A 27,263-nucleotide genomic window follows, 5' to 3' on the forward strand; every position below is an offset into this window, starting at 1 on the left:
GGCTAAAACGGGCTTAAGTGCCACTGCATATATGTGAACGTACGGCAACCTGAAAAGCACAATTCATCTTAAAATGAACTATATCGTCTGATATTCTGAGTGAGATCCAGCATTCTGGTTGTGTGGGTGAGAGCCAAGCATCCATATAACTATTGCAATTCTAAGCCAGGGAGACACATGAAAAAAAGTTCAGTAAAAACATCTGTCTACATCTTTATGGCCCATAGGCTGGGTTTGGCTCTTCAGTGCATGTTATGGCCACCAGCCCACTTACCTGTTTGGAAGACATAATTTTATTATAATCTGGCTCCTGAGCATGGGGTATAATTAATAACTAGGGCAAGGGGTGGGGGGAGGAACAAACCGCACAGTTGTGGCAAGTGCAAGCAGGGCAACAGCCATAGTCTCTTCCAAACGCTGTGCACTGACAATGTGATTTACAGGATACAACAGGCTGCTTACTCAAAGTAAGAAAAACAGAATTTATTTGCATTTGCATAAGGATTTGTATGATGTAGGAAATATTATGCCTGTTCTTCTGTTTATCACCTTCAAGGCAGAGAAGAAAAGTTTAAATCACTGGGGTGAGGGCAAATGTTAGGCACCCCCTGCTAATAATCGCTTACCAGGTGCCCCAGGCCAATGCTTCTGTTAGCAGAAAACTGCACCAGCCCAGGGTACTTCTGTATGAGCGCCATAGAGTGATCCTCTTTTGTTTCTTCAGGCTGGGTGCACACATGCAGTAAAGACAACAGGCAAACTTTAAATAAAAAAGCCAGCTTTTTCACTCTACTGTGCACCCCTTGGCCCAAGGCAAAAGATGCAGAAGATGAAGATTGCTACATGGTGGTCACTCAGAAGTACCTGGGACTGGTGTTGTTTTCTGCAAACAGGGGCACTGTCCCAAGGTATCAAGTAAGCCATTATAATCACTGGAAGGGGTGGGTGTGTGGCGAACAACCCACCCCAGTGATTTTAACTTCTTGTCCTTTAACCAGAATTATTTTAATTTCCAAGGTGATCCATCCAGTGGGAAGTGTTGCACAGTGGTTATTCTACCTTGTTACAAACTTTACACAAGTTGAATAATCAAGGTATTCTCACAAATAACAAAATCCATTGGATTATTTAGTTGCTTGCACTGCTGCTCGGCCAGAAGCTGGAGCCCACCCTTGTGCATGGCTAATCAAGCTTACAGTACAGAGCTTTATGGAACACTGTGCCGATCAGTAGTTTCCCCTCGTACACAACAGCACAGGAGGAGGCCTGGATGACAGTACCATTGTTGACGTACACCTGAGTCACTATAGGATTATCGGAATGAATGTTCTGTACACGTACAACCTGCAATGGAGAAGCATTTGGTGATATTTCGTACTGCTGGAGCACTGGAATTGAACAGAACTGTAAAGCATTGCAGGATAGTCAGATTATCAGCCTATTACATGCATAAAGACACAACTGATTTTTGTAGGCTACCGTAACAAATAAGAAGCACATAAACAGGAAACTCTTAGAGAAGTGAAGCAGCCAAGCATGGTGGCCTTCAAGTCTGCAGCTCTGCCTTAGGAGGATACGTGTAGTTAATATCACGAGTGGACCCAAATGGTTTTAGTCAGGCCCAGGGGACCTTTGGTGGCCAGGCTGAATTTGAATCAATTTTATATTATAATATACTTATGGAGGGCAAAAATCTTATATCACTGGAGGATTATGAGGTAAGATATAACACAGGTACAGGATGCAGGGCAGTTCTTGGGAACCTGGTTTTGGAAGTTTGGGTGGTGGGACTGTACAGGGGCCCTACAGCCTGTATGTAATTTGTTTAGTTCTCCATTAACATGAAAAAAGTACTCCATTCCTGCACAGCTATTAGCTGAAATGAACAGTGACACAGGGCCTTGGCACCTTTTGCTGAAGAAAGCTTGGTGGGAGGAAACAAAGCAGATACATAATATATTAAAATCTACAATAACCAAAACCAAAATGGAAGGTGGCGTTTCTGAAGAAAGTTACTAGCACAAGGGTCACACTGTACATTTAACCAGGGACTGGTGGAAAGAAAGTAAAAATTCTATTTATCACATACTTAAACAACTTTGTTTCTAAATATGGGCCCATAAAGACTTTTGGTTTGGTAAAATAATGACAGTAATGCTACAATTCTTTCCCATTATGCACTTGTTTTTCATGCAAATGTAAGTGTGTTCGTTCTTTTTAAGTGTATTGGTAGCCAGCAGTAAGTCTATGATGGCCATAAGCATTATTAACATATTGCTGTTTATCTACTAACCTCAGACCCAGGAACATCATCAGAATTATAAAAAAACAGCTTCCATGCATTTGGGTGGCATCCGGTCCAAATATCTCCTGTATTTGGGTCTACTGACAGGTTGTCCAAAAGCGTATCTAATTGCAGGACCTAATTGGATGGGAGTGTTAATAAACCATCTAACATTTATTAGAATGGCAGAATACCATAATTGTACAAATACTGTATGTATCCCCACACAATTGGTTTTGGAACTAGAGTTGATGACCTAACATTTAGCTTGGCCTGAGAGATGTTAATGCTCTACTTTGTTTTAATCCCATTGAGCATTCAGGGGCCCCATTACTTTACTAATAGCTAATACTAATACTATAGCTAACATTATAGCCATATTACTCACCCTGCTATTCATTCAGGGCAGTAAAAAGTGTTTGCCCCAGATCTTAACATAACTGGGCTAATAGGGATATCCTGGGAGGAATGAATGCTTGTTTAGACCATATCTCACTCTATCTATCTTATAGAAGCAGTCCCACAGTCTGAAAATGTATGGACTGCTTAAGGTCCATAAGGTCCAAAAGGTCTTAAGGACCTTTGCTAAAAATGTGATGAAATATATATGAATGTGATATATTAAGCTAGCCATACAATACCCAGATTTGTTAGAGCATACTGCCAGAACATCTGGCCATATGGCAAGTCAGAAGTCCGTTTAAACATATAACACAAGGTACCTAGTACAGGTATGGGACCTGTTATTCAGAATGCTAGGGACATGGGGTTTTACGAATAAGGGGTCTTTCCATAATTTGGATCCCCTACCTTAAGTCTACCGGAAAAATTATTTAAACAGTAATTAAACCCAATAGGGTTGTTTTGGCTCCAATAAGGATTGATTATATCTTAGTTGGGATCAAGTACAAGGAACTGTTTTATTATTACAGAGAAAATGAAATAATTTTTAAAAATGTAAATTATTTGATTAAAATGGAGTCTATGGAAGATAACCTTTCCGTATTTCTGAACTTTCTGGATAATGGGTTTCCAGATAAGGGGTCAGATACCTGTATCCATTAAATAATTCACTGTCACTGCAGAGAAGTGTAGAACAACCCTCACCTTTACTGGAGTTAGTGACCAATCTGCTTGTTTTTCCAGGACATGAATTCTGTGGCCCATTACATCGGCAACATAGATATACCTACAGAAAGTCACAAATGTGCATTATTACTACATGAGATTAGTTTTTAGATTTATTTTTCATCTAACCAAAGCCCACATTAAGCAATAGAAGGACAAAATAACATTAGAATGGGCTATTGTGAAATAATAAGTAATGCTATTAATAAGCACTTCTCAAATCATCTCCTCTCCACCCCCATGTCTACTCTGAAACAATCTTGGTGATTCAAATAATAGACAAAAGGTAGGTTCAGTACAGGCCATATTCATTAAAATTCATGTTGAACAAGGGGAAATATAGTACCTTTAGGGTCAGCCACAAGCGCCATTTCTTAGGCTGCAGATAATCACAGGCAGAGAATCAGCCCTACACTCCAAACAGCCTTTCAATGTGCCTGCACCTGGAGCCACTGCATCAGCCTGGGTGCAGGCACACAGAGCAGATTTTGGCGCCAAGATGAATACTCGTGTTTCGGCACCAAAATACGCTCCATGAATTCAGGTGCAGACACATCCAAAAGCTGATCAGAATGTAGGTGCTAATGCTTGGCCTCTGTTTATCTGTAGGCCAAGAATCAGCCCCATGTGGCTTAATCCTTATATTCATATCTGTTCCCCATAGCCCAGCTCCAGGCTATATAATTAGAGCATTTAACCTCTTGGCCAACACTTTCTTCTAGTAATTACAATAGTGAAGCCAGGCTGCAGTAATATAGCAGCACTTTGATATGAGTCAGTTTAGTTTGGGATCAGGGACATCTGATGGAAACTTTTTGTTGCCCATTGAAAGTAAGAAGACGTCGTTAAGTACTTGTTATCCGTTGACATTGCTATTCCATTGGCACTATAATATCCCGATGAAACTTGTTTCACTTCGCTGGGGCTATAATAGACAACATTTGACCATCCAATTCCTAAAAACACCTCCAGTTGTTTCATGGTGAAGTCAGTGAAGTAAAAATCGTTGGTGGCATAAAAGCTTTCCGGTCCAACAGCGACAATATCGTTTACGCTACAAGAAGGCAGGCATTAGTCAGTAGGCACCAGATGCTTCTGGAAGATTATGTTATGGGTTATGCACAACATTTGAACACACATACAATAATTTACTAAATACAATGGCTTTGATGGGTTGAACTTGATGGACACTGGTCTTTTTTCAACCCTATGTAACTATGTAATGGCATGAAAAACATATTGCCTTGAAATGCCGACTCCTACCTTGTGTTTTTTTTATTTTATGTGCTACTCTCTGGTGTTCATAGGGGTAAACATGGCACAAGGAGACTTTTCTATTTCTCTCAAAAAAGTCACATGGACAGAACAGGAGGAAGAGCTGTAGCAAAGTGGCACAGTCATTCACTTTGATAAAACTGCTACTCTAGTTTAGTGTATCACAGAGAGAGCCCTTAGCTAGGGACTGTCACTCACATTCTGAAGAACTGACAGATTCAACAGCCTAGTACAGTTTAGTAAATCTGCCTGTCCAGTTATTTGCTAAAGATGCTGTATCAATATTACTAGTTTTAACCAATAATAATTTACCTAAATATAGCTATTAATTCTTCAAGATACAGAGCAGACCTATTGTACAGTTAGAAGATAAGCTGATCTTGCTGCCTTACTTTCTAAGGCTATTGGCACACAAAGCAATTTAGTAGCCCACAATAGATCTTTGCTGCTGCTGGTGACTAATCATTCTAAAATGTCTTTTCACCGCCAACAATAGGAAATGCTGGCGGAAAGGTCTACGCGTCACTTCAGCTTTCTGAAGGCGCACAAAGTTCCTTGCAGGAGGCTTTTCCAGCAGCGAATCCTATTGTTGCCGGTGGAAAGGTGTTTTGAAGCGATTAGTCACCCACAGTAGCAACTAAATCGCTGCATGTGCCATTGGCCTTACTGTGGTTTCACAATTAGCACACACTGCTAAATTTTAGCATTGCTTTTTCTTTACCTTGACAGTAAATCATGTTTAATGGTTTTTAAGTGCAAAAGAGCATTTTCCTCTTCTTCAAACTTAAACAGCTCAACAGTGCTTTTATAGTGAGGGTGATTCACCACAAAAAGATAAACAGTATCATCTAAAAAAAAAAATATATATATATATTAAAAAATGAAAATTATATGAAGCAAGATCTTGTAACAGAACTCTACAGTGATGTCAGAACTTACAGAACATGATGCAGCACAACATAACTTGCACAATGTGACACATTTGTTTATAATGAACTTCTGCCAATTTGGGTAAAAGTAACTAGGAACACTATATGGTCAAAGTGTCCAGATGCCACAAAATGTATATCTGAAATTGGAACGCTGACCAGTTCCAAAGCTCAAAGCAATAGTACCCCAGGCAGGTGCATTTTTTAGCAAAAAGGGGAGGCAGTTTGAGGTCCAAAGTTCACAATTATATTCAGTGGGGGAGTCTAAAGGATCGGAAACACCATTTTTCATTGTCCTTTAATTACAATTTGCATTTTTAGAAATAAATTGTACTTTACTAATGTGATTCATGGAGACCCACCCTAAACAAAAGAAACCAATTTTAGGTTAAGAATGAATTTTGAAACACTAAGTCATGTTTAAGGTTATGGTCTGTGTATATCAAAGATTAGAAATAAAGTTATAGAGAACAGGTGACTAACCTTTTGGGTCTATGTATGTGCTCATTCCATGAGGGTTAAACGTAGATACGTCAAATCCTCTGCTGAGACGCAACGGGATCACCCGTGGGTTTACTTCATTCAGATCCAACAGAAATATTTCTCCTGGTTTCTCAGGCTGAAAGCTTATAAGGCCAGGAAATTTCAAACCCTAGATGTATACAAAGCAAGAACCAACAAAAATTATACATATACCATTTAAATGATTTTAGTAGTCTTAAGGCATTGTGACCCACATTATGAAAAGATCCCTTACTGCCAACACCGTAGTTGTTCACAACAATTTCAGGTGCTGGACTTTATTGTTTGCAGGGCCACAACAAGAACACAATTTAGCCTCAATTCATATTAAACTAGTCTTAATTTTCAAAAACAGGCACTAGACACCTATTGTTCCTTTGTTCACCTAAGCACAATAACCAAGGTTTGTGCTAAAACTAAAAAAAAAAATCATAATATTTAGTTATTACAGGTATAGGATCCATGATCTAAAATGCTTGATTTTTGCATGGCTAGCTTTTAAAATACTAATAATGATCTAATAACTACAGGTATAGAAGCTTTTAGCTAGAATGTGTGGGACCTGACGTTTTCCAGATAATTTCAACATTAAATTAAACAAACAGAATTATTTACCCACCAATATGGATTCAGGCTACTTACTTATCATCAAGTACAATGTATTGTTTTATTATTACACAGAAAAAAAAATGTTGAATTATTAGCTTTAAGCAGTGCTTTAAATTTGGGAAGGCTCTGTTTGGCGGGTACACAGTTTTGATGCAACTAAAACTTGCCTCCAAGCCAGGAATTGAAACATAAGCATCCAAAGGATTGGAAAGTTGAGTAAATGAGGTCTGTGTACTTATTATGTAATTATTGTGCTCTTACCTTGTATCCCACTGTTTGATTTAGCTCCGCTCACACAGGGATTGTAGTTGCCAGTGGGAAGGCATACATGGTGCAGAAAACTTCAGATGACTTTGGAAAATGAAGCGCCACATATGCCATCCCACATGGGCAATTCGCTTTATTAGCGGTAGGCATTTTGGGGAGATTAGTTGCCCGTGGTAGCCAAGATGTAACTGTGGGGGACTAATCTCCCTGTGTGCCACTGCCCTTAATGAATGGATGCAACAAGAATTACATGCACATGGAACATGACCAAAGTCTGGTCTGCAGGGCCTTGTTAGGCCACAAGCCTATGTAATACTAACAGTATTCCATAAACATGGGTGTGTGCATGGAAATGTTCCTTTATTGTTCTTGCAAACACTTGTAACGAACAGTTTCAATATTTTATGAAAAAAATCAGCATAAAACTTATATTGTAATGCCTCAGCACTTACAGAACTAATAAATGCCAGCCCATTTGGAAGGATATCAATATCTTCAGATCCAAATTCTGAAAAAAAAAAAAAAAGGAAACCTTTTAAAATATTTCGGTGTTTGCTGTATAGCAGTGCTGCCCAACTGGTGAGCCGCAGCCCCCCCATCATTCGTACCACAGAAGATTTTATCCTTCTTCCGACGAACGTTCGGATATCGATCGTACATTTAAACTAACATTCAGACTGTTATTTTTTAAGGCTTTATCCTACAATTTCAAATTGGAGGATGTTCTGAACATAAAATAGTTGGCAGACAACAATTTTTTGAAAGTGACTCCCTGGAAATGCATTGTAGGTCCCCCATGGATATCATCAGATACACAATATATGCACAGATTTTACCGTTTTCCTACCAAAATTTTGTAACCTGTCTGATCGTCTAAACGACTGTTCAACATGGTGCGAAAATTATCAGGAAGATAATTCTGAGCCCACACATGGTCCTGAAACCATACGAAACTGATTATATTGGTGCATGTATGGCCAGCTTAAAGTTTTCATTGGATACTTAATGGGATGTGGGTTCCTCACAGTGATCCTCACCCAGGAAGTGTTCTGCCTCCATTTTGCTGCAGTAACTGTTTCCGAGGATGTGAAACGCCACAGTACCACAGTCTGTATGGCAACACAGCAGCTACAATGTAGACATTTATGCCTGCCACTAGCTAAGCGATTCTGTAATGGAACCTGTTGGAATTTAGGGAAGAATAGGTACAAAACACCAGAGTGCCTCTGGTCTACAAGCACACCTGTAATAAATGCTTTGCCAATAACAAATTGCAACAGGTTACAAAATGACTGCATATCTAATGGGTAAATATTGACGGAATTATGTCAACGGTCAGTTTCAGATTTGCATAACAAAGCTGCAGTCTATTTTATACTTCTAATCAGTCGGCAGCAAGATAAGGTGTTATTTGTAACTCGGTTATCTCCATTTTCTATAGCATTGTACTGTGTTAGCCACAGATTTTCATTTTGTAGAATCGTGATAACATTTATTGGCTTGCTGATAGTCTACTTTTCTCAGCAGTTGATCTATATGCTATACTGAGCAAAGTCTGCTCATGTATATAGCAGACTAGTAAATTAGTAAATGCAAGCTGTTGCTAAAGGGTTACCAGAACTGGAGCAAACATTGCAGCTGCTATTACAGTAATATCTAAGGGCATAATGGTCCCCTTAAAGAATGTGCCCTCCTGCCATACAAGCTGAGGTGCAGTCAGATTAGAGGTGCAGGGCTGCCTATAAACATGCTTTACAGATAATTGCAGGCCTACTTCTACTCCACCACTTCTTATGTAACTTTACCATATCTACAATGAAGCTGCACAGAAAGAAGTGTTTGCAAGCTACATTTGTTCTAAAGATAGGATTACCACCTAGCAACAGCCATGGGGTTTGGTGGCAGCCTCCCGAAGATAAGCTAGAAAAATGTATTTTACCGCAACAGCCACGTTTCTGCATTCCCCTTCTGATGTGCTTGTGCCTGTAATATGTGGGAGCAAGCACAGGTCTGCTCAGTGCTGATTGGACAGTATAGAGCAGGAAGGAGAGTAGCTGAACAAGGAAGTTAGATTTTTTATTGGAAGCCTACTGGGTGACAATTCTATAAATAAGGAAATGTTCTTAAAAAGAGCAGAGATTTACAAAAAACTGTAAGAGCCAAAGATGCAGTTGCAATTGTCTTATTAGAGGGACTAAGAATAAAAGTTAAAGAAAAATGAATACGTCTTTCAAAAGAAAACTAACAGACGAGGGGTCATTCACTACTTATTAGGGGAAGAAGTGCAGAGCACAAAGGTGAGCAAACCCAGTCTGGCTGCAATCAGCACCTTGTACTAGATAAAACAAATTCAGAGGAAGGTAAACAGTGCAGTATCAGAGAGCAGGCCAGCCCTGTCTTCTAAATAACGCACAAAGTTACGGGACAGTAACTATCTACCTATCTGCTACCCCCTTCCAGCATTGTATTCAAGGGGGCAACATGGGCAATGGTACATAGTTTAGAAATATGGCAGCAATAAATGTACAGCAATAATTTATGCAACATCATATAAGGCTTCCAAAACCTGAAACCGAGGTTACAAAATATCTGTGTATAATAACGGTTTCAGAAATTGTCATATGAATAGATGGAAAAGCAACAAAAGTAGGTGTCTCCACAGTTGTGTCCCTACACATCCTAAACTAGATAGGTTTGAATAGTTGCTATTGCCATTTCTATCTTCTGTGCAAAACATTTGTAAACACGTGAAAAATACCAAAAACAGTTTCATATACATACCTATTCCTTTTACAAGCTGACAATTAGGAAGATCGATAGGATCTACGTTTCTAAAGACGTTTGCTCGATGACTGGAAAAAAAAAAGGTAAATGATCAAGATAGCAGCAAAGTATAAATACCACAGAGCCTACATCATGTCACTGAAGTGCTTTACCGTTTACTACCAATGAGGAATGCTTAGTCAGACACTCTGGAAAAGAGCGGAGACTTGCAGGTAGAGCTAAACCCATAGATTTTTTAAAGTAAGTTTAAAATACTGGGGTGCCAAATATTGGGCAGCCAACATTATCCCATTCCTTAGTTAGTTTTAATTGCAGCTCAGTTAAAGCCATTCATTTCGGTACATCATTTATCACTGTAAATAATCTAAGGTTTAGCTTTTTAGTCCAACAAGTTTCTAATATTTACCCAGAAGAAAAAAGTAACCTCACCCTGACCAATATTTTAAGAAACCAATAACCCTCAGGCATTGTGCATTCTGGTTACTTATTTGGTGGCGCAGGAAAGTTTCACGGTTTTCTGCTTCATATTGCAGCTTCTGGCATCCCTATATCCCTTTTGCCTTACCCTGTAAGCCTTGTATATTAAAGGGAAACCAAACCTTAATACCATATGATGGCATTAGGCTATCATGCCGTTTCCTAGGGCCAGCAGCCTTAAGCCTTCTGGGGTTAAGCACACGCATACATCCAGGATTCTGCCTTCTTCAACAGGATTTGGCCAAATCCACGCTCCTGGCTGAAATGAATCTGAATCCTTAAAATCATGTGACTTTTGTCACAAACACAGGAGTTAACTTTAACCCTTCCATATCCTAACTTACATATGCAAATTAGGATTCGGTTTGGTATTCAGCCAAATCTTGTACTAAGGATTTGGCCGAATCCAAAAATAGTGGATTTCTTGCACCCCTACTAACCAACTTTCCAATATACAATAGCTATATGCTAATTGCTAAGGAAAGCAGCATCTCGCTTGCTGTTTATATTCTCTGTACCGTTGATTCTGCGTCCTGGTTGGGTACAGGTTCAGATTTATACACTAACCCCTCATATATAATAAAAGGCACTAAGTTTGCCCAGTAGCAACCAATAAGATGTTTGATTTAAAACAAGTGGCCAGTAGATTCTCCAAGTAAAGCCAACAATTCTGTAGGAAAGTGCAGTGGATCAATTTGGGGAGTTGCAATCAAGTTGTTACACTAAAATATAGCACTGAATGAACTTTCATTTGACCAGTAGATTCTACTTGCTGATTGGTTGCTATGGTTACTGCCCCAGGCAAACTTATTGCCTTTTATTAAATAACCCCATAGTTACAAGCCTTTTGACTTGGCATTACTTCTGGCTAGTAGAGAGCACTAGGTTTCCTTTTGCACCACTCGTGTGGAATATGACAAAGTGCCCCTAAAACTGTTTATTTAATGCTAGGCACTATACAAATAAATCATAATACCCACACACAAATCATATCTATCGCTTCAGATTCCTTCAGCCACATTAGGAACAACTGGCTTAGCCCTAAGTAACAGGGCCACAGAGTTATACTAAGCAGTACCTAGACTAACAAATAACATATGGGCGGCTTTACTTTTGCCATTTCTCTTTTTGTTTACTAAGTAAATGAAACTCAGAGAAGAAGCCAACACCTGCAAGGTAATCTGCCCCGGAACAGGAGAAAAGGGTTGGGTGCTATAAAATGTTTATACTGAAGGAACTACTTTAATATATTTTTCATAATACTAAATGTACAAAATTAACCTGTACAGTCCTAAGCAAAGTGTCTGGAAGGAATGATCATTTGAAATGTCATCATCAATATCAGCCAAGATTAACATTTAAGGGCATATAGTGTGTACAAACAGACATCATGGGATGCCTATAGACCTATCTGCGTGCTCCATGGTGAGAGTGGTGGCTTTCTGTTCTGTACTACATTGCAGGTGTATGAGCTATAATAGGAAGGATGCATGGCTATTTATGTTACCGTTATGCTAGAACTAGGGTTGCCAACTTTTGTCCCAAAACATACCAGCAAGGACAGAAAAGGCGTGGGCCGTAACGTAAAGAGATGTATCAGGCAAGAGTTTGGTGGGTAGGGCGGGGTTTTAGAGTGGTAGGGCAGATCTGGAGGAAAGCAAGGGGAAGAAATAGTTGAGCCCTTCACTCATTACATAACCAGTACATTTTTAAAACCAACTCTGTCCTTGGCTGGTATTTTACCCGCTACAGTAATGGGATCACTAGTGAGAATTTGATCCTTCATGTGTTTATTGTAATATTAAAGAAAAACTATACCCCCAAACAATGTGGGTCTCTATAAAACATATTGCATAAACCAGTTCATATGTAAAACCCTGCTTCATCTAAATAAACCATTTTCATAAAAATAGACTTTTAAGTAATATGTGCTATTGGGTACTGAAAAATAGAAAATTGCCATTTTAAGAATTAAGGGCCTCCTCATAGGATTATAGAATTCACAGTGCACACAACCAGGGCACACATACATGCTAGGCTCCATCAGCCAATTAATGGAAAGAGTTTTGTCTTTTACCCCCACACTACTTCCTGTTACAGTTAGAGCTGCATTATTTCCTGTCAGCTGATATCTGGGGCAGCACCCAGCCCATCACTAAATGGCGGCTCAAGGGTACAGATGTAAAAGGGCAATATTTACTGATATATATGGGCAATCATCTTTTCAGCTGCATTGACTAATTAACTAATAACTTCAAAATTGTCATGTAACTATCCTGCTATTAGATACAACATACATATATAACATACAGCAAGGACAAGTACAACAGAACAAAGCAATAAGGTTCAAAAGTGAGAGAATGACTGTACAATAAAACACTGGGTATAGGTGAGGGCATGGCAACGTACCTCCGTATAAAGAAAAGGTCATACATTTCACCTTTGTTAAACAGCACTTTGAAAATACAGAGAATTACTTTATTTCACCAAATAAATACAAGCTCACTATACAAAAAGAACTTGAGTATTATATAATTATATATATATAATATTAAACATCAATTAATATTCATTCCCCTCTAGTCCATCCCAGTTACTTATGTTATGGCTAGCAGCTGGCACAATACTATGCCCTCGATACCAACATAAGCACCAACTAATAGCTGCCAAGGTTGGTGCCCTGCACACGTGCCCCAGGCTTTCTGGATGATGAGCAGCAGCCCAGAAGGGAATTTGGGGGGATTCAGCGGTGATTTTTCAGACAGCAAGCATGTCATTGTGCACACAGAGTAAATACCAAGAAATTGGCAGAATCTGAGAGCAGTTAAGAAATCCAAGTTTCCTCTGAAATAGAATAACCTGTTTGTGAATAATAAAATGGAGTTATACTGCAGCTATATGATTAATACAGTGCCACATTTTGCACTTTCCCTACCAAACTCCTCCCAAGAGCCCTATGGTTTCACTGCAACTCCGCTAAGTAGGGGCAAAATGCCAAGGAAGGTGGAAATCCTGTTCCCTGTGATAAATACTTCCCCTGCCTCTATTCCTTTCCAGGATCCAGTACTGACTGGCTGCTAAATCACAATGTGAATGGCACCCAATTGTTGCCTTTTGGTCTCCAGCCATATACACAGGCCTGATATCTCACATTCCTTTCCACCAAGAGATTTGCACAAATATCTCTGCCAGTTCCCAGCCTTAGTAGCCATCCCTATACATTCCCTTCCCAGCAGCCCCTTGTTACTACACTGCTTCCCCTCATAGAACTGTCAGTTCTTGGTACTAATTTATTAGACTCCTCCCTGCTTTCCCCTGTTGCTGCTCAGCACCTTACTGCTATGTAATGTACAACTACAACACTCATATGCCAATTCCCAACAGCTGCTTTGGCTGGGAGCTAATAACAAGCAGTTGCGGGGGCCAGGCACTTCTCTGATGCTTATGAACACAAAGCAATGCTCAGCGCTATCGGTAAGTACTAAGGACACGGTTATCTCATACACTGGATGTACTGCAGAGTCATACTGCTACTTTTTTTCAGCGGAGACAATATGTATGGCAGCAAAGAGAAAACGTACCACAACTGCATGATCCTCTCCCCTAAAAAGGCCAGCAGGATGCCAACCAGCGTCACTTTCAGCAGACTCCCCATGGCCACAGCGCTACACGGACACGGACTGAGCTGTGAGGCAGCGGCACTTTGCTCGGTTCCTGCTGAACTTGGGAAGGGAATGAGGGCGGCGCTGCTCTTGGCACTGGCTGCGAGTGGGAGGTCACAGGGCTATAGCACACTGCCTCAGGGCTAGTAATGCCTCAGGGCTAGCAACACTGCCTCAGGGGAAGGCAAAAGGAGATTTAGAAAACAGGCACATTTATATCCGAACTTGTAGATAAAAATGCCCGCCCTACAGGGGAAAGTCCAGCAGCCTAAATATAGTAATGAGTGGGGCCAAGGGTTGCCATGCCCCGGCCTGGGCAGAGTAGGGGAGAAGGTGGGGTAAGAGGGCGGGAAGCTGCTACAGAGGGGACACAGGGCGGGTCAGCGCTACAATTACAGGTGTAAAACAGAGTTTGCGGATAAACCGCTGAAGAAAGCCCTGCTGCCATTTGCAGCTCCTTAAATCGTGTTATTTGGGGGAACACAGAATTTTGTGGCGGGCAGGTGATATATACACCCGGCAGTGTGAGGGGATGGCTCATCAGGTCTCTGAGATTGGCGAAAGCCGCGCCGTGCGTCCTCCGTCAGCAGTTAATTGGGCTGCATGCTGCAGACTCTACTGAATTCCGAGCAGCCGTGTATAATGCGTCTCATTTTCTAATAAAGAGATGTGCTACTGGTTACACCGGTTTATACATTTGTATTTGTAGTATGTTATGTGGTGTAGGAAATGTTAAACTGCAAGTACAGGCTAGGGTTGCCACCATTGCCAGCAGTGTCGGACTGGGACCCCAGGGGCCCACCAGAAAACCTTAGATCATAGGCCCACTTTCCAAACTATTTTTCCTCCCATCTTCACCCAACCTTTTTATTCTCCTCGTCTATTTTATTTACATGTTAGTATTTATTCTTCCATCTATTTCCCCTCTTTCTTCCCATTCAGAAATAGAGAATGACGATGAAATAGGCCAAATGGTCAGGAGCAGAAGGGCCCACTTACACCTGGGCCCACCGGGAGTTTTCCTGGTAACCTGGTGGGCCAGTTCAACACTGTTTGCCAGAGGCTAAACCTGGGGGCGGGGCAGATGGCATGAGTTGGACATGGGCATGATGACATCAGAAGAGGCGGCAATGACGTCAGCAGGATTAAGACGCTGAAGCAGGATTATTACATCACTTAGATGCAATTGGCTGGATTTCTGTCCAGTTTCCTCATTGTTCGAAAAGTAAGGTTTGAACTGGACTATCTATATCTACTTGACATGCCATCCCACTGGCAAGAATGTAAATTGCTGGTGGAATGGCATACGCATCGCTTAGGTTGCCCAAAGTTGCCTCGCAAAGAAACTTCGGGAAACTGAAGCATTTTGTATGCCATCTCATTTGCGATTTACATTCTTGCAGGTGGGATGGAATATCTGGGAGATTAGTTACCTGCGGTAGTGAAGATTTATCGTGGGCCACTGCCCTAAGACATGCTTCGCCCCTGTAAAGGAGAATGAAGATGAAATCCATCTATTATGTGATGGAGGGGGGGTGAACGGCAGTGGAGAGGGTCAGAGAAGGCAGGGATGTATAGGTAGTAGTGCCGAGTACATTGCCAGTCGTTTTGTAGTACCGGCACAGGGGCTAAGCCGGTCAGATAACGGCAGGGTGACAAACCTACCTAGAATAGATTTGAGCATGTTCAGTACAGTAAAATTTGAGTCAAAAGGTCTAAAGTACCCATGGAAAGGCAAGTATGATGCCATTCATTTTTCCCCATGACACCAATTTTTCCTAAAAAGAGCATGGGGGGGGGGGAAGCAGAACAATGTGCCCCCATGTTTAAACTTAACCCAGGTATCCCATACACCAATATATGCTATGGGCAGTATAAAGATTTAATACTAAGGGGAAGATTTATCAAAATGTGAGATTAGGGCTCATCACAGAAAAAAACACCTACTTTCGATGAATTCCTATAGGATTTTTAGAAGTGTAGTTATAAGTGGGTGAAAGTTAAGTTCACCATTTGATAAATATGCTTCTAAAAATCCCATGGAATGAATAAAAAGTAGGTGACATATTCTGTACTGAGGTCTAATTTCACATTTTGATATATCTGCTCCTAAATGGCAAACAGCAGAAACTTCACACATCGATAATTAAACCCCTCCCACTTTATTTTTAAACATAAACCTTTTCGCCTGCCCTCTAATCCCCCCCCACCCCCCCCCCCAAAAAAAATACCTTGTCTGTTAACTCCAGGGGAGGTGTCGCTAAACAAGACATATGTTTTCCCTGCCCATCCCTGGTCAACATTAACTTACTGAGTACTCCCTCTCTACTGTAGATGTGTCCCCCAGCAGTTTTTAAAACTCTGCCTAAAACTTCTGTTTCTTTTTTCTAATCTCTCTTGTGTCTCTCTGCAGGAGGTAAGTCCTCTCTTTAGGGCTGGATTCTGGATGCAATTTATTCCAGGCAATGATGATGGTGTAAGACCCCCATAACGGTCTTTGCTGGGGGTGGCCAGAAGTAGACTCATAGCAACTCCAGAAAACCACAAGCTCCCAAAATTATTTTCCATTCTACATGATCTTCAAAGTGTTGGAGAAAGTCCTATCATAGAGAACACTGAAATCTTGCCATTTGATTTTTTGAGGAGACCCCTGGTACCTTCTGCTGAGGAGATTGTTAGTGGACAATGCAGTGAGACTCCCAAACAAACAGAACTTGTTTAGTAAGAGCTTCTTCCAGCATCTCAGCAGCTAAACTTCGAAGCAGGGAGGATCATTTCTGCAGAATGAGAAAAGTAGGTTGTTTGGAAGCAGTCATTGGTACCTTATCTAGGTCCTGGAAGAACAGCACCATCTCCAGATATGATAGTCTGGGACACCTGCTCTTGGGCTAATGAGGAGGGCCTGAATGTCCACTGATTTCTCAATTTTGAATTTCCTGCAAAGTACTTTAGACATGGGCCTTAGTGCAAGTAGATATTGCCACTATTTGCAGCATTGGGTAGGCCACTCACTAATCATCCCATGGTAGCACAATTTTTGAAGGCTGTCAAAAGACTTAAATGACCAGTGAAGTTCTAGTACCTACATGGGAGTTATCCATTGGTTGCAATTGCTTCAGGAGGGACTTTAAGCCTTGTTAGCTAATCCCCTGCACACAGTCTTCAGCTCTCAAGGGGTCACTCTCAGGCCCATTTTTATTTTCTTTTTTTATTTCAATAAACCGATTCTTCTTCCAGCTGGTGATCTAGAGGAGTTGAGTCAGAAGGACAGCATACTTAGTAGATGGATGTGAAGAGGTGTTTAGGGGTATAACCTAGATGCAACCAGCCCCATTTGAAAGATGGAGATACTCTTTATCATTCCTCCGGGTGTCAAGAAGGGACAGGCAACTTAAGCTGGCATGATATATAGATGGATCATAACTGTAATTAAAGAATCTTGCTTAAAGGTGTATGGCATGGAAGTGGGAGTGTCCACAGGAGCTATTTTCAGACCAGCTACCTGGGTCAGTTCTAATACCTTTATCAAACACTATCGTTTAGATATCAGAGCCACCAAAAGGGCAAATTTTTTTACAGAATCCATTTGTCATGAGCCCTTCAGGTTTCCCAAAAGCCTGTGCGCTGGCTACATCCTTATCTGATGTAGCACCTCGAGTTGTGGCTAATACTGTAGTATTTGGGGGTCAGTACCATCTGGGATACATTTCTGGGATACATTTTTTCACTAGTGTTAAGTACATAGGTCTCCTTGGCTAAAACCATTTATATGTACAGGTATGGAACCTGTTATCCAGAATGCTTGGGACCTGGAGTTTTCCAAATAGATGGTTTTTTCTGTAATTTGGATCACCATGCCTTAAGTCTACTATAAAATAACTAAAATATGAAATAAGCCCAATAGATTTGTTTTGCCTCCAGAAAGGATTAATTATATCTTAGTATCATGCACAAGGTACTGTTTTATTATTTCAGAGAAAAAAGGAAATCATTTTTAAAAATTTTAATTATTTGATTAAAACTGAGTCTATGGAAGATGGTCTTTCCATAATTCGGAGCTTTATGGATAACAAGTTTCCGGATAACAGATCCCATACCTTTATTAAATGAAGCTGATGACGTGGAGACTGCAGTGGTCAAACATGAAAACCAATAAGCAAATTCACTTCAATCAAATTTCTCACTTTGGTTTGAAATAACACTTTTTCAGATACTTGGTTACATAATGCACAATGTTTTTTTTTCCTGCAGATTGACTTATCTGATAATGCAGTTAAATCTAAAATTAGTTCCTCCAAGTCTGAGAATGCCTAAGTATAAATAGACACGATCTCCAACACTTGGTGATAGTATTACCCATTCGCTCCCTTGGAAGTGTCCACTGCAGATCCAGGAGGCCAGCTGGCATGTAACTGTAAGAACATGTTCTTGCTCCTCTCAAAGGCATAAAACATGGACAAGGACAAGGAAACAAGATGCACCCGCTCTGCTTCTAACCAGCTTCTTAAGGACAGATTTCTCTGCGCTCTGCAGTCCAACGACTTTGTCACCGTGGAGGATCTGTTAAATGGTGGGAAAATTGACGTAGATACCGTGTTTGAAGTAGAAGATGAGAATTTAGTCCTGGCTGCCTATAAACCAGGTAGGAAACACGGACCTCTGAGCATGCCACTTGCAGTGCCTTGCAGAAGTGTGCTGTTCCCTTGTACAATTCTCTCATTTTACCGAAATACAAGCCCTACAGTAAAATTGTGGGGTGTTTATTGTTATTTTTTGATATAAAACAAAAAAACTAAAATATTCTGTATGCATTCTGTATGCAGTAAGTATTCAGCTCTCAGAATGTCTGAGAGCTGAATCTGTGGTCTGTGAATCTTGGGCAAAATAGAAGAGCTGTATATAACACTGGTCTGTATGTAATGGGGGTGGAGTAAAAAAAAAAAAAAGCAATATCTGAAAAAGAACCATGTGGAAGCATTCCTGGAGTTTTCAGAGAAACATTTGCTATGCTGCTATGTGGGAAAAGGGTGGTCAAATGAGACCAAGATAAACTTTTTAGGCAAAGTTCATAAATTCATGTGCCATTGTATATCTAACACTGCCCACAACAGAGGTTAGTATCATGTTGTGCTCCTTTTCTAATCAGCAGTGACTAATCATCTTTTAAAACATTAGGAATAATGGTCCGGGCAGTATACAGGGAAACGTTGCCTTACAGAAGCTTAGGGGTAAGTTCAGGTTTCAGAAGGACAATGATCCAAACACAAGGCCAAAATAAACGGAATGGCTGAAGAACCAAAGGGTTATTGCCCTACAATGGCCCAGTTAAACTTTGATTTCAGTCCAATTGAGAGTCAGTTGCACTATTGGCAAACTGAGACCCATTAAGGTCATCTTACTAACTCACTAAGGTGACTGCAAAATATTAATATGTGTGCTTTAATTACTTCTGCAAGTTTTATTCACTTTTATTTTTCTTACAATAGTTTTTCTCACATAAAACAATGGCAAATTGGAAACTTAATTTTGAATTTCAGTGTCTTGAAATAAAAATATAACAGTACAAAATTTAATTGTGAGATTTTCTTCATAAGTTTAATAAAAAAGCTGGTTTAGGATCTAAATAGTTTTGTTTGGCTCTGTATGTGTATCTGGAAAAAATAATGTGGTATGTACCTGTACTGAAAACTATTATTGAGTGGGGTGGATTTTTGTGGATGGACTATTCCATTTTGCTGAATTTTGCCTAGTAGAAGGTCATGTTATACAATGTGCCTGATACAGTTTGTCAAAGAGTGGTTTATATTTAGAGAGTCCTACATAGATAATGGTCAACTGCAAGCTTTATTTCTTAGGATTATTTTTTTCTTTATCCCTTTAGGTTACTGGCTTCCAAGTTACAAATTAACATCATCATGGGCAACTGGGCTGCATATTACAGTTATGCTGGGACATGTGGAGAGTCTCTTGGTGCTGCTTCAGCACCGTGCCTCTGTCAACAGCCGACCCAATGGAAAGAGCCCCCTGCATGTAGCCTGTGAAATTGCAAATTTGGATTGTGTGAAGGTCCTTATTAGTCATGGAGCTAAACTCAACTCTTTTTCAGTTAGTGGACTGGCACCATTGCACTATTGCACAACCAAAGAATCCATCAAATGTGCCAAAGAACTGGTATGGAATGGTAAGCTGTCCGAAAAGGTATAGATATTCTGTCATTTATTAAAATTTAACAATATATTATTCAATGGGAATGTGCTGCCACAGTCCTACACATAGTGGCTGTGTAAGGCACAGTAGATTGAGGGCTGTTGCTTTTTAAGCAGATGATTAGTAAATGCTGCCTGCTGATTGGTTGCTATAGGTTACTGCCCCATGGCAAACATAGTAAGGTATACATCTGTATACATCTGTTTTCAATGCCACATGTGAATATGTCCCCTTTTTTATATAAGTGCTCTGCATTTGATTGCATCTACACAGTATGGACTGTTGGGCACAATATAGTAGTTAATAATTTTCATGTATGGCATATGTCAGCATTAGAGGAAAGGCTAGATGTAAGGGTATATCATTCTTTTGGTCATTTTTAATCTGTAATGCCATTTGGATAAGATTATGATTACTGAGTACTTCTATTATAATGTCAGTTAAAATACAAAAGTAATTAGAAAGAGCCAACTAGGCTATAAACTGGAACCTATGATCTTCTTTTGTTTAGGGGCAGACATAAACCTACAAGGCAATGGTGAAACTGAAGAAACCCCCCTGCACACTGCTTGCCGCATTGGGATACCAGAGCTCGTGGCCTTCTATGTTAATCATGGAGCTGTTGTTGACAGTGTCAATGCCTATTTGGAAACTCCTCTAGCGACTGCTGCCTACTGGGCCCTCAATATCAAGGAACAGAAGTATAGCCCCAAGCACCACCTCATCTGCAGGATGCTTCTTGATTACAATGCTAATGTCCACTCAAGGGATGAGGATTTTAAGTCACCTCTCCACAAGGCAGCCTGGAACTGTGACCATGTGCTTATACATATGATGCTAGAAGCAGGAGCTGAGGCCAACTGCATGGATGTCAATGGATGTGCTCCTCAGCAATATGTGCTTAAAGTAACATCAGTACGAGCAGCTGCCTGTCCAGAAATCTGCTACCAGTTACTACTGAATCATGGAGCAGCCCGGATATATCCACCTCAGTTTCACAAGGTGAAGTATTTCCATGTAGAGACAGCACTGGCAGGTACCAGCAGTGTCTGCATTACTCACCTTAAATATATGCAGGGCTGCCATCAGAGATCACGGGGCCCCTCACAAAAAACATTTCTGGGCCCCCCCTCCCCTCCCACACCCCCAATGGCCCCTCCCCCGGTGACCCCTCCCATCAATACAAAAGACATACAGACATTGGTAGCCAGGGGTTACGTTTTGCATTGGTGCCAGGGCAGGTACCCCCTAAATCATTGATAGCCAGCCAAGGGCCCCCTAAAACATCGGTGGTCCTCCCCCAAATTACTCATACTCATACCCCAGGGCACCCCCAGCATCCTCCGGCTCCCCCCAGGCCCCCCCAAGTATCCTTCATCCTCCAGCTCCCCCTGCTTCCCCCAGGGCACCGCCAGCATCCCTTAGCTTCCCCCAGGGCCCCCCCCAAGCATCCATTAGCTTCCCCCAGGGCCCCCCCCAAGCATCCTTCAGCTTCCCCCAGGGCCCCCCCAAGTATCCTTCAAGCTTCCCCCAGGGCCCCCCCAAGTATCCTTCAGCTTCCCCCAGGGCATCCTTCAGTTTCCCCCAGGGCCCCCCCCAAGCATCCTTCAGCTTCCCCCAGGGCCCCCCCAAGTATCCTTCAGCTTTCCCCAGGGCCCCCCAAGTATCCTTCAGCTTCCCCCAGGGCATCCTTCAGCTTCCCCCAGGGCCCCCAAGCACCTTCCATTTCCCTCCAGCGGCCTCCAGCTCCCGTGATGTCCTCCTCTATGTGCCGCGGCTCCCAGCTGCTTCTGTGCTTTTATAGGGTTGCGCTCCGTGCGTGTGACGTCAGTACGCACGGGCGCAACCTTACAAAAACGAGGATGCGGCAGAGAGCCGCGGGACATAGAGGAAGACGCAACGATAGATTGGGCCCCACCTACCCATTACATCCTGACTAAAGATGTCAACTCTTAGGGCTCGCGCACATGGGGAGATTAGTCGCTCGTGACAAATCTCCCTGTTCGTGGGCGACTAATCTCCCCGGTTTGCCATCCCACTGGCGAAAATGTAAGTCGCCGGTGGGATGGCACACGCTGCGCAGCCCGAAAATCGCCTTCGCAGCGTGTGCCATCCCACCAGCGACTTACATTTTCGCCGGTGGGATGGCAATCCGGGGAGATTAGTCGCCCACGAACAGGGAGATTTGTCGCGGGCGAACAGGGAGATTGCGCAGGCAATTTGCCGAAATCGCCTGCGCAGCGTGTGCCATCCCACCGGCGACTTACATTTTCGCTGGTGGGATGGTAGTTCGGGGAGATTAGTCGCCTGTGACAAGGGAGATTTGTCGTGGGCAACTAATCTCCCCGTGTGCCAGAGCCCTTAGGGCTAAGACACACAGAGCTACTTAGTAGCAGCTACTTGTCACGGCTACTAAATGCCAGAAAATACCCTGCCACAGACAATACTGAGAATTGCCTCTGCTAAAACAGAGGCAGAGACACTAAGTAGTAAATTATCAGAATTGCCTATTTTTGTACCCACGACAAATAGATGCTACTAGTAGCTCCATGTGTCTTCACCCTCAGAGAGACTCCATCTTCCCACTGTACCCCTAGGTTATATCTTAGCAGAACAAGAAAGTTACTTTATGTTTCTAAGGGCTGTGACACACGGGGAGATTAGTCGCGCCGCAACAAATCTCCCTTGTCGTGGGCAACTAATCTCCCCGAAATGCCATCCCACCGGCTACAATGTAAATTGTGGCACGACTAATCTCCCCGTGTGTCACAGCCCTAAAAAGGTCAGGAAAAAACTCCACACTTATCCATAATCTTTGCGATTTGCAACAACATAAAATGCACCAAACTCTAACCTGAAAAATGCTATTGTTTATAACTAGCACCCAAAGGTTTCCTTGTCCTTTAATGTATTATTATTCTTATTATAGAATTTATTTTGCAGGTGCTGCAAGAGTGCCATTCATATCCAAGTGCAGTGGAAGTGATGGCTAATGCTTATGAACATATTAAGGCAACAACCAAATGGAGAAAGGCAATCCCAGATTCTGTGCTTCAGGTAACAATTAGTGATTTTAGTAAAAAAAGTAATGTGGCAGCCGCATTTCACAAATTTTTTAGCGGTTTTGGAAATTTCTCAGCGAAACAAGGCATATTTACTCATCACTAGTTACAATCTGTCGGAACAGTGCATCATAAACGATAGCTTCAATGTCCTGCTGTTGCTACTGATATATTTCATTTGAGAATAAATAACAGCAGAAATTAAATGGGATTAAATTCTGAACCCCACCGATTATGCAGTAAACATACAATTTGCAACAGAGTTGCAATCCACTATTAACCCAGTTGCTTTTAACAGACCAGTCAACCAGATAGGCTGGTTGTTTATAATTTATTTTAACTGTATGCTTGAAGACATTCAATAGGGAAGTAAACATTAATCTAGAAAGAAACTAGGATGGGGTTCTAATGGAGATGTTTGTTTACAATAATGGGCTGCTGTGATTTACTAGTCACCAGCTGGAGATCTACTGGTAGGTTGTGATCTACCTTTTGGGAACCACTGCTTCAGGTCCATCCTTTTTGTCTTTACTAGAGATGAATCACAGCAGGAAACTGTGCAGTTAAGTAGTATATTGACCATTGATAAACTGGCCCCTTAGTACAATGCCTTACAGGCAGCAGCTAGCTAGCTTGTGAATTGCACAATAAATCAGCATAGAACCAACAACAAATGTAAAGCCCTCTAATAACACAATTATGGTAAACACTACACACCCATGAAATGTTTGAACAAAACTTAAATGATCACTATCGCCCCACATTTAAATAAGAAAAAATAAAGATATGGATGTGTCTTTCACCCACACGTACCTCACAATGATTAGTGAATAAACTCTGTGTCACTGAGTTCACTGGGGTTCGCCTCACAACAGAGATAAAAGACAGCAATGCAGTATAATAGTGACAAAGTTTGCAAGTAACCCCTTGGCAAAGAATCAGATTTGTGTTTGCTGATTGGTTACTATAGATAGATAGACCTAGAGGTATGTCAGTTTATATACTATATGTGTATATATTTTAGATGTATAAGTGTAGTTTCAAAAACTTGTAAGAACTCTTGGATCCCTTTTGCCACCTAGTTGTATTTAACAGGCCCAGTTGGTGGAAATGATACCTGGTACCAATATAATTATTCGGGAAGAAAGGTAACACAAATAAACAGTGGCAGACCCAATCTGTGTGCATATTCTTTATCCCCTTTAAAGGACATGTAAACCCTGCATTTTCCTACCATATATATATGTTAGGTTCATCTTACCCACCCACACCACACAATTTGTATTGCATATATCCCACTATGACATTTTCCTAAAACAAAAACTGTAGCAGCTTTTATCCGGTGGTCATTTTACCTCTCACACATTTTCAGTGACATTTTGACCTGCAGACAGCACATGTGCGCCGTAAAGTTCATGCAATCAAGAATGCAGGCTTACACAGGCAGAACTTTCTTTGATGAAAAGTCATGCTTGGTTAAGCTGAGCTCCGGAAAGGAGTTTAGGAGTAAAAAACATGTTTCTCCAGTAGAGTGCATAGCTAGAGCAGAGTTTTTATGGAAACCATCAGTGCAATCTCTTCATTGGCTACTAGACTTGGTAACCTGTGTTTGGTAACCTGTGCTGAGAAGAACTGAGCATGCTCAGTAAGCCAAGAGCCAAAGTCAATTCCTAAGGGAGGGGCTGAGTTAGTTAGAGGAGGAGAAGGAATCTTCCTGTACACTGATTACATTTTTGTGGGGGGGGGGGGTTTACATGTCCTTTAAATTACTGTTGGTAAGAAAAAGAATGTTAGGGCCCCACAATGCAGCAGTTCAAGATATTCTCTCTGTTGGTCACCTGGAGAGCTCTGGCCATTCACACAAGCAATTGTGGATCTATGTACTGGGTAGGGGAAGTGACACTAGTAACCTTAGAAAATTCAGTATACTTTACTTTTACTATACTTTACACATAATATTATGTTAAAAACACAGCTTTGCATCCAATATTATTCTTGTTTAAGAGTTTAGATAATAATATTGTTTTGTATGTTTCAGATACACTGGGACTTCTATCAATCTCTGTTTGAGGTTTGCAGTAATACTCCTAGATCTTTAATGCATTTGGCTAGGTGTGCAATCCGTACAGCGTTATGGAACAAATGTCACAAAGCCATTCCCCAGCTTCCATTACCGACTATGTTAAAGAAGTACATTCTGCTGGAGCCACAAGGAAAGCTCTACTGAGCTTGCAGGATCGACAAAACTCTAAGAGGACTGTTTCTATGGGAGTGACCCTACCATTTCCAAAAACAGAACTGTCTTCCTTTTTGTCATATCATCCGAAGATGAAGCTTTGATAATCAGGGGCTATGCATTTGCTAAGTTAGTCCATTAATGGTTAGCAAGAAAACATATGCACCAGAGAGGCATAAACAATGACTTCTACACTTAAGCAGTTATGAGGCATCTTATTGGACAGTAGCTTACTGGACAGCATAGATGGGTAGATATCTACCGGACAGCTTTCTATTGATGCAGCCCTCTACTAAAGGGTCTGCATTGGCCCCTGTTATGATCCGATCTTTGGCCTGGGAGCCAACCAATCAGATGAGGCTGATTTAGCCTACTACTTGAACAATGTTAGTAGCATGCAGTGGTAAGAATAATTGTGGCATGCACCCAACATGTAGCAAATACTTTTTGGTAGTTTTTACAGTCCCCCGAAGTGCACACCTCTGCACACAAAGCCGCTGTGAAAATGGACAGATGGGAAGTACGGGTACATTTGTTGTTTTCGTGACAACATGCAGCACTTTAGTCACTTTATGGTCAACGAGGTAACCTACACATACCATTAGCTGATCTGCTTTGTAATACTTTTTAGTAAACAATGCAGGCCATATTATCACTGTGTCTTTTATGCTTTGCATAGATTTTCTTTCTCCCCAGAGCAGGAAAACTAGGGAGCAGGTACATGATGATTCTCCTCACTAAGTTAGTCATTTCTTCCCCCATAGGGCCAGAGTTTTAGAGGAGTGGGCTAAAGGTAATGCAGGACTGGGGTTGCCAACTTGAGCAAACCAGGAAAGATCCTGGACAGCCAGCCAGCCTGTTGTGGAACATTATATTCTAGTCCCCTCAATTAACCTTGCACTGTCTCTATTAGAAGTCATTAAACTTGACTCTATGGTTGAAGGAGGAATTTAGGGCATCTAAAGCGATCAAGAAAAGTTTCTGCACTCTCTAACGTGTAGTTAAACTGTAGTCATTGTTGGGTTACATAAACCTCCACATCCCAATCCACTCTGAATGCAACAGAACAGAGGCAAGCATGTCCATTTCAAGCAGGGGATTACACCCCTTCCATTACAATCTTTATTGTGAGATACCAAAGTGCCACCAGTGCATGGCATGCACAAAGTGCAGGAAGGTTGAGGTTGCCAACTTAGGAAAACCAGGGAGATCATGGACAGACAGCCTGCAGCCTTGCTTTTGTGGAACTTAATTTCCTAGACCTTCCATTAGCCTAAAGCTGGCTTTCGTACGATATTATGGGTGCGTGTATGGCAAGTCGGTGAGTCGACCGGTATCGCAGGAGGCTGCTGATATCGGTCGACTCGCCGATCGACCAGGTCAGAAAATTTTGATCGGGCGCCATAGAAGGCGCCTGAGCAAAATCTGCCGTCAGGGCTGAATCGGCAGAAGGAGGTAGAAATCCTATTGTTTCTACCTCCTTATCTGCTGTTTCAGCCCTGACGGTGTGTGGCGGATCTGACGATGTTTCGTGCGACCGATGGTCGCACAAAACATCGCCACATCGCCACGTGTGTGGCCACCTTTACACTGTCAGAAGCCATTTAACCTGCATCTACGTTGAGGGAAGAACTTGGGCCTCCTAAATCAAATCCACACACAATCTATAATCCTAAAAAGTAGAACTAAAAAGTGAACAATGGGAGAAGAAATGTTCCTAAATATTCTTTGGATAAAAAAGTATGTCTTTTTAATCAATATAATAACTACTATTTATCAAATGATGTTTAATAAAATCTAAATATTTCAACCTGTGCCCAA

The 27,263-nt window shown here is 41.4% G+C and overlaps 2 protein-coding genes across 3 annotated transcripts; one reads left to right on the plus strand and one right to left on the minus strand.

The window, feature by feature from the left end:
- Nucleotides 1-458: 458 nt before the first annotated feature.
- pon2 (paraoxonase 2) lies at nt 459-14,354 on the minus strand. The gene is given in 9 exon segments (NM_001006847.2): nt 459-1,344; nt 2,294-2,422; nt 3,392-3,473; nt 4,266-4,466; nt 5,409-5,535; nt 6,100-6,268; nt 7,467-7,522; nt 9,796-9,866; nt 13,857-14,354. Coding segments are annotated over 9 exon segments (1,071 nt in total). The 5' UTR covers nt 13,931-14,354; the 3' UTR covers nt 459-1,182.
- On the plus strand, nt 13,376-27,263 carry asb4 (ankyrin repeat and SOCS box containing 4). Of its 2 annotated transcripts, none has more exons than XM_002940636.5 (6): nt 13,376-13,749; nt 18,189-18,579; nt 19,819-20,118; nt 20,656-21,146; nt 23,088-23,201; nt 25,245-27,263. In XM_002940636.5, exons 2-6 carry the CDS (start codon nt 18,390-18,392, stop codon nt 25,431-25,433), a joined length of 1,284 nt encoding a protein of 427 aa, XP_002940682.2. In that variant the 5' UTR covers nt 13,376-13,749; nt 18,189-18,389; the 3' UTR covers nt 25,434-27,263. The 2 variants fall into 2 exon arrangements, with proteins under 2 accessions (XP_002940682.2, XP_031759707.1); XM_031903847.1 differs by lacking the exon at nt 13,376-13,749 and adding an exon at nt 16,388-17,443.

This window comes from Xenopus tropicalis, chromosome 6 (assembly GCF_000004195.4).
Source record: "Xenopus tropicalis strain Nigerian chromosome 6, UCB_Xtro_10.0, whole genome shotgun sequence".
In the NCBI taxonomy this organism is placed as follows: Eukaryota; Metazoa; Chordata; class Amphibia; order Anura; family Pipidae; genus Xenopus; species Xenopus tropicalis.